General features: G+C 35.3%; 1 protein-coding gene across 1 annotated transcript; it reads left to right on the top strand.

Annotated features, from left to right (window-relative positions):
• Nucleotides 1-1,954: 1,954 nt before the first annotated feature.
• On the top strand, nucleotides 1,955-7,725 carry LOC130220535 (capping protein, Arp2/3 and myosin-I linker protein 3-like; the record flags this gene model as incomplete). Its single annotated transcript, XM_056452779.1, has 3 exons — nucleotides 1,955-2,032; nucleotides 2,250-2,326; nucleotides 7,621-7,725. Coding segments are annotated over 3 exons (260 nt in total), but the record flags the coding sequence as incomplete, so codon positions are not given.
• Between the last annotated feature and the right edge of the window lie 1,025 nt (nucleotides 7,726-8,750).

Below are 8,750 nucleotides of genomic sequence, written 5' to 3'. Positions count from 1 at the left end.
TGAGTCGTGTTTAATTTATTAGTACATTACACTAGTGGATTTGACTTATAGTGCTCTGAGAACTGAACAGATAAATGTGCTGAGTTGGTAGAAGCAAAGAGTGTCTAATGTTACAGGTCTTAAAAAATGGGGGGTCTTATTTCACCAACATACAATGTTTCTGATGCCCATGGGTCAGTCTACAGGTATGCTTGGGAACTTGACAACCAAAACAGAGTCAACAGATTGCAAGATCTGGCTGATGTGTAGTGTTTCTTTACATAGTGACATTGCCAGTAATTGGTTGCTTATAATTTTTCACAGATCTGTGTGAATAAGGTTAGTCATCTGTATGGAAACATTTGAAATAATTAACAAAGAAGAAATGTTTTCATTTTTGGTACATTAATATCATATAAATGCACCCACTGTGATGAACAGCAACAGTGACAATAAATATATATGCGCAAAAAGAGAAGGTGTGACTTCTGTGTAGTAAATCAGCTGAAAAGATGATTTATTCATAGATTCTTTACACAATCCTTCGAAATCAGTCTAATATGATGATTAGAATAGGCTTTAGAAACATTTAATCTTATCATTGGGGAAAAATTATAATCTTATGGTAATTTTTTTGGGAAAACCATAGTATATATCTATTTTATGATAAGTATTAGGGTTTTATTATATGTTTACCATTTAAAATCCGACAGTAAGATTAAATAGTTATTTTATTCAGCAAGGATGTATTACATTTCTAAAAGGAGACAATTATTAATTTAATGTTTTAAATAATTCATTTTGTCATTTAATGTTACAAAATATGTCACTGTCCAATACAGTAAATGGTGTATCTCTGTTATTCAAATGAAATGGAATATATATAGAGCTCAGCAAATATAAGTACAGCCCTCACAAATCTATCTTTTAAATTCATATTTTTCAATAGGAAGCTCTACAATATTATATTTGTGCATATACATTAGATTAGGGGCTGCACGGTGGTGCAGTGGGTAGCACGCTGGTCGCTGGTTTGAGCCTTGGCTGGGTCAGTTAGTGTTTTTTGTGTGAAGTTTGCATGTTCTCCCCATGCTCGCGTGGGTTTCCTCCAGGTGCTTCGGTTTCCCCCACAGTCTAAAGACATGCGGTACAGGTAAATTTGGTAGGCTAAATTGTCCATAGTGTGTATTTGTGAATGAGTGTGTATGGGTGTTTCCCAGTGATTGGTTGCAGTTGGAAGGGCATCCGCTATGTAAAACATATGCTGGATAAGTTGGTGGTTCATTCTGCTGTGGCGACCCCAGATTAAAAAGGGAGCTTATCTAACAAAATAACTTATGATGACGGTCCAAAAACTAGTACATTCAAATTTATTTGTTATAGAAAAATATTACATACAATTAAAAAAATTCAAGAGAAGCAAAAAAAAAGACAAATTTAGTTTAATTTTTGTAGGTTGTAATTTTGTTTGCAATATTTTGCTTGAATTTAATTGTATTATCTTTCGATTTTAAAATATGTTTGGTGACTAAAATATTATTTTAATAAATATATCTGTACGATAAATCTGTTCGTTTAAATGCACTAAAATACATTGCCTATATTCATCTTCAAAATGGATAAAAATATTCATCTTCAAAATGGGGTGTACTCAGTTATGCTGATCGCTACATATATTCCTTCTATTTGTGAGGACAAACACCCAAAATCTGAGAATAAGTGAACACACACACACGCCTTCAATTGGGCCAATGTATTTTATACTGTAATGTTTGTTATCTGCCCATACCCCACCTAACCTTCACAGGAAACCTCTGAAAATATATATATAAAAAAAAATTTAATTACTAGGACATATCATTATACAAATTTGTGTCCTTGTAAACCACACAAACCTGCACACACAGACACACTCACACACACTGAGCTCTATTAACAGCCTCAATCCTCCTCCTCCTCCTCCTCCTCGTTGCAGAATCTGTACCTGTTTCTGGCACAACCGAACTGCCTGGTGCATTTGGATCTGTCAGGCACTGACTGTACCGTCGACTCTGTGAGTTTGACAGCACGTCTCATCCTTCTGAATTTGTTATTACCAAACCAGCTTTTTACTCACCATGATTTATGTCATTGCACCAGGAACGTGAGACAACAATTTATCTCTGATTTCATATTGATATTTCTGTCAAATTTAATGGTCCTAGATTGCAAAATTATACTAATGCCCATCATTCTTCTGCTGCTTTCTGTTTTTCTGCATTTCCTTTCAGTTATTTGGAGCTCTGCTGCGGGGCTGCTGTGCCGATCTCTCCTACTTGAACCTGTCGAAAAACTCCTTCTCTCACAGGTGAGTTAAACTGCCTCCCACAGGCTCTCGCATGATAATCTGCCACTTCTGAGTGAGCTTCACAGGTGAGTTAAAGCTCAACCACACACACACACACACACACACACACACACATCAGCAGCAGTCAGTGTGGCTCAGCTCAGGGAGATCCTCTTAAGGTGCTCTTTGCATGAGTTTGACAATAAAATGTAGAATCCTGCTGGAAAGTATTGTGTTAGTACACTGAAATATAATTGAATTCAGTATTTGTCTTGTTTTTCCTGTTGCAACAACATTTTGTATGTGAGAAGCAAAGATGTTTTTTGAAGATATTAAACTGATAGCTCACCATAAAATCAATGATCGTTCACTAACCATTGACGCACACTTGTGTGGTTCATCAATATAATGTTGGTATTTAGCCAAAGTAAGGATTATAGAGGTCAATGACAATCCACTTTATGATTTAAAATATTCTCCGTTTTTTAAAAGAAGAAAAAATTTCAAAAAGGTTTAGATAAGATTTTGTGAAGATTTTGGTTTGCCTATCTATTTAAGACTTTTAATTTATTATTTTTTGTTTTATTTTAAAAATGAATTGATCAATGAGAATTAAAGGGCTTTAAAGGTGCAGTAGGTGATCTGCCAAAATGCTAACTGGTTAGCATAATATCTTTGAAACACAGTCCCTCCCCTGCCATCCAAAGCCACGCCACCTGAAATCGTGAATGTGCAGATTAAAGATGACAACCCACTACATCATGTCATTCGCCAGTTAGAAAACTTTACAATACTTTATAATACTACAATTCCAAATGAAAAACTGTATTATATCTAGCACACTTTCAGTTGTGTATCAAGCAAAACTTGTCATAATGTGCAATATTTCATGCTTGCTAGGATCGCTGGTCTCACTCTCTCACGCACTTTGTCCTAAAGCCACTACTGTATGCTTTATGTTTGGCCAGTGGGTGCAGGAATTAAACTTATTACTAAGCCATACTTACATGCTATTTCAGACCGACTATTCAGAGTAAAGCATGGTAAACAATATAGGGAGCATGTCACAGGTTGTCATTGTTCAAACATGAACCAATGTGATGTGAATATAAAACCAAAGCAGGCTAGACAGAATAACGTTATTTACTTCTGTTTTGTTGTTAATCTAAATAAAAATCTACAATATCGATGTTGTAAAAAGTACCTTATGAAACTAAAAATAATCACATCAATCTTTTGCTGGAAGATTTCAGTGGCTGAATAACACTTCCGTGCATATAACCCATTTATAAAGCAACAAAATCTACATCAGCTTTGCGTGACTAAAATAGTTATAAAACATAACATTACCTGTCTAAAAGAAATACTTCAGCCATGGTGTCATCCATTTCTCCAGCATGCAAAAGTAACTCCAATATTGATTCAGGATTTTAAAAAGTTTTGATTGAGCATTTGTTTTTACCGTTCTCTTGTGTGCACATGATCGCGTGGCGTTTGTGCAAGCGCAAATGGCGGATCTGCGTGAACAAATGCACAGATGTACAAATCTACATTTGTTGACAGACAGTTTGGGATACTTATCAGAATTATGGGAATTATCTGCCGGACAATTTTTAATAGGATGAACATTTTTAAGTTTTATTCATTACCCAGAATATAAAAATACATTAAAATACATTTAGATCATTTACTTTAATCAGTACTATTGAAATGTGAAGAGACTTTCAACCAGCACAACAAAAAAATGTTTCTGAAGACCATCACCAACTGGACCTTTAAACAAGAAAATTTGTCAGCTTAAACAAGAAAATTTGTCATCACAAGAAAAAAATGCAGTATTGCAGAAAGTTAAAAATGAACTTCGCAATGCATGACTTGTTCAATATAAAATGATGATATTTCTTTTAGTAGAGAAAAATTGAACAACTTTATTAATGTAGTTTTTCTTTATTTTTAGTGTAATATTGACAATTTTACTACATCTGAAGTGCTCACCATGTAGAGGGATTTTTGGTGTTAATTTTACACACTTTTTGGTTCTGAATGAAAAATAAAACCCATTTTGATTCCATGATGTTCCCATGTATAGTTACTGGAAAGCTAGACAAGTGTTTCATAAAAATAAGCTTGATGGTTTGTCAAAGGTAGTCTGGCAGATTATATAAACTGAGACTAGTTAGCTCATCATGGCTTTTTATACTTGTCCTGACCCACCATCAACAGCAACTTGCACTTATCAGTAACAATAAGCGACAGCTTTCATCATCTAGATTCAGCTCCCATCAGAAGCTAAATTAAGTGGTTTTGAAAAGTGCCTGAAGAGATGCATTATAAGTTAAACTGAGACATCAGTGTGCAGAGAAAGCTGATGGACCTGCGTAATGTACAGATTGTAATAAAGCTTATAACAGTAGCAGATAAAAACATGGTTTCATGTGACAAAGCCTTCTTTATAACTGAGCGAAAATGTCAATTGAAAAAAGCATGTTATAGATTAAGTTAATATTACTATTATTATTATTATTATTATTATTATTAGTATAACAATAATCTTATACTGTTGTGAAGGTTTACACCAGAAGTCTGTGTATGAGAGAAGCTGTAGGCTGAGGAGATACAAAAACCCCCATGATCAATCTTGCTGCCTGACTCTCTAAACCCGACCAGCAATTCCATCTCCCCTCTCGGCACGTTAACGGCATTATGAGAAACTCTCTGAAAAATGAAGCTAATTTTAGCCAAACTTAATGTTCGGATAGGAAGGTTTCTTCATCCTTTGCACTTCCTACGAATGTGTTTGTTCTTAATTGGATTAGAATTTGTGCAGGGAGAAAGTTTTGAAGATGATTGGCTATCTGAAGATTGAAACAATCTCTTTGTTGGCTGTTTTGAGATTGAAAAAACTAGTTTACATATAGAACTCAATTCTGGGCAGTGCAGTATTGTTCAGCTGAGTATTCACATGTTACATCACTTTTGTTGGTAATTTACTTGACAATGGTCTTTGAGGGTCTGACAACACCAACATGTAAGAACTGCTCATATAACCACACTAATTATAAAGTTTTATTGATTATTTAAGTAGGACTGCCCCTTAATATTCGACTAAATGCAAGTTTACCAATCAATAATTAACTAATGGCATTAGTGGACTAGTAAAATATTTAATCTGGGTCGTCCTAAACTGTAAATACCTAATGATATTTTATTTTACTTTATTATTTAATTTAATTTAATTTAATTTTATTTTATTTTAGCTGATGTATGATAAAAACAGGACTGAGTTTGGGCACCCCTGCACTAGAGCATTTGAAGTGGCAGTCCAGAAAACAGCCTTTATCATTTGAATCACTTTCAGGACATTTTCTTTTCCAGCGGATAAATAATAATCAAATGTCACATCTAATCAGAATTTAAATGGATCACCTTAAAGAGGTCAAGCGTTAAAATAGGCAATTTAAAAATATCAGATAGAATTATATTGCTATGCTAATCTTTATAGTTATCGTTCTGGGGTGCATTTCCCAAACGAGATAACTCACGGCTGAACTGTCATAGTATGATGCATCTTTTGGGAAAAGAATGATGCAGTGATGAGTGTTTCCCAAAACCGTAGTTGCTTTGATACATCTTTGAACCATGTTAGTTATAACGTAAAATATCCATAAGGACGCTGTAAACGGGGTGGAGTAACTTATTCTTTAAAGAAAACAAAACATAATTTTTTGTGCAAATTAGATTTATACGCACACGCATTTAAAAGAAAATATCCAATGCAAACGGCCGATGTTTGCGATCTCTATCAGTTGATCTTCTTCCACAGCCATGGTGGATTCACCTGATTTGTTGACAAATGGGTTGCGGATCCATTGCTTGGCAGTTCATGTCTCGTTCATTGGGCCTTTTCCACTTAGCAAAGAAACTTTCCCAAGACGTCTGTTTCTTACTCATTTTGCTGCTTGTGGGTTAAATTTGGGTGCTCATGTGACCGAGATGTAACTGAGAGAATACTGTCAGTTTTCAAAATAAAAGACTTTTCAAAATAAAAGATCGTTCAGACTCAGATAATAAATAAAACGAAAATAATTAATGATTTCTTGTGCGGCCCGATACCAATTGATCCACGGACCGGTATCGGTCCATGGGATCACTGACCTATAGCTTTCATTATAAGCCACAGCTGCGTTCAAAATGGCATAAATGTTTTCAAAGTGCACTACGAAGGGAATGCAATTGTCAATTTGAAGAATGCAAAACTGAACTGTAAAAATACTTTGAAAGCGAGTTACAGCTAAGAGAGATGACTTTAATGCTTTTTTTATCTTTCCATGTATAAATGTTGGAACATTCTAAATGAATATGACACTGGGGGAATAACTGGAAATAGAACACAACCAGGAAGTATGCTTCTAACTATAGCTCTAGAGGTGTAGTTGCAAGTGTACAAGTTTGCGACGCAATTGCGAATGTTCATTGGAATGATAGATTTTAACAAACTATGTTTGTAACGATGCAACTTGTGACCATAGTTGGCTAACGATAGTTTTCGGAAATGCACCCCTGGTTGGGAACGGATCTTAATTTAATTTTGCCAAACATTGAACTTAATATGCATACTACATTACACAGCAATAATAAGAATAGTATGTTAGCATCCGAATACAAACATAGCCTCTTTTTCCTAGTGGTAATTCCATCATCTCACAAACTCCCACTCAAACTCCCACTCTTGTGAATGTGAGCACTCAGAAATGTGCACAGAAGCGCTGCACACATGGGCACCTCCGTACGAGGTGTGTGGGCATGTTTGTGCGTGTGTGTCTGTGTGAGTAAATCTGGTTACGCCAGTGCCATGCATTGTAAATCTGTTTGAGCTGATAAGACAGAGAGCTCATGAATATTAAATGGGAATGTTCCCTTAACACTCTCTGCTCTTGTTAACACGTTTACACCACATATTCTTCTCCCTCTCCCGCTCTCTTAAATGATAATGTCACTGTCAAACACAGAAACGTTTTTATAAGCTGTCATGTTTTTACCTCCCCTCGTCACTTTTTCATTTTCCCTGTGTAGTCCTGTCCCACTTCAATCGATTGTTTGTTTGGTCTGATGTTTCACAATATAAACCCAGACAGTTAAAATGCTGAACGTCGTTAAAATGTTTAACACGTAATAGAGATACAGATGACTCTTTTTCTAATAAGCCAGAGGGTGTTCTTTTGAGCTGCTTTCTGGCGTATTGCTCAGTGTTTTGTGAAGAGTGGTATGATGTATTATGGATAAAAGTCTCCCTTTCATTTCTGTCGCACATTTAGGAAAGTGAGAGAGACACTTCCTTCCTTCCGTCAGTTCTTCAGTTCAGCGTTCAGCCTCACTCACATCAGCCTGGCCTCTATGAAGATGCCTCCCGACGTGCTGAGGTGAGACGCTCACCATTTTGACTTTTCATTCTGCGTTTCATCATGGCTTAGCTGGTTAATTGGGTTTAGTTGGGTTTCCCAGCGTGATCTGGCTGGCACTTTGCTGGTTAGACAGCTGGTCTCCTACTCTAGCCAACTGACAAATGCCTGAAAGCTTTCGAACTCTAACAAATAGCCACATTATGGAGGGCAAGATCTCACAGCACTTTGTTACTTTTAATTAAGCAGCTAATTTCTATAAATTTATACAATCTTATTTGTACATTTTAGTATGATTTGCTCATCCCCAATGATAGTTGAGTTTAGAGCTGGAGTTTGGGGGCACACTTGCTTTAAAAAGATTGTATGTTTTCAGGGGAATTTGTACAAATTTGTCACTTCTCTGACAATACATATAATATTTACATTTCCTGATGAGATTGTGCTGAAAAACCACATTTAGATTAAGCTGTTTAATGCTGGATGACTTGAATGGCCAAGATGACCACGGTCATGTTAAACTGGGACAAGGGTTTGGTTTTGCTTTTTTTTTTTTCTTCTTTTGTTTTTAAATACCATTGCCAATTGCCAAAGTTTTTAAAACTGTACTGGTGCCTAAATAGTATGTAAGCAAATACTTCAAATGCACAACAAAACAACAATGGAGGACATTTAAAGAATGGCTTTTTTGTTGGCAAAAAAATGTACATTAAACTGTATATTAAAAGTTTCTAGTATACATAAATATAAAAAATACAAGTGAACACAAATCGCAACTAATTTATATAACACAATTAGTCTAAAACCTAAGCCACCTACAGTGCTTTTTCCAAAAAAAATGTATGTTACAGCCTTAATCCAAAATGGAATAAATTCATTTATTTCTTTCAAATTCTACACACAATACCCCATAATGACAAGGTGAAAAAAGATTTTTTGAAATTGTTGCAAATTTATTAAAAATAAAAAAACGGAAAAATCACATGTACATAAGTATTCACAGCCTTTGCTGTGAAGCTCTAAATTGAGCTCAGGTATATTCTGTT

This window comes from Danio aesculapii, unplaced genomic scaffold, assembly GCF_903798145.1.
Source record: "Danio aesculapii unplaced genomic scaffold, fDanAes4.1, whole genome shotgun sequence".
In the NCBI taxonomy this organism is placed as follows: Eukaryota; Metazoa; Chordata; class Actinopteri; order Cypriniformes; family Danionidae; genus Danio; species Danio aesculapii.
Note: the sequence above shows the minus strand (reverse complement) of the source record. Positions and strands in the feature narration are given on the sequence as shown.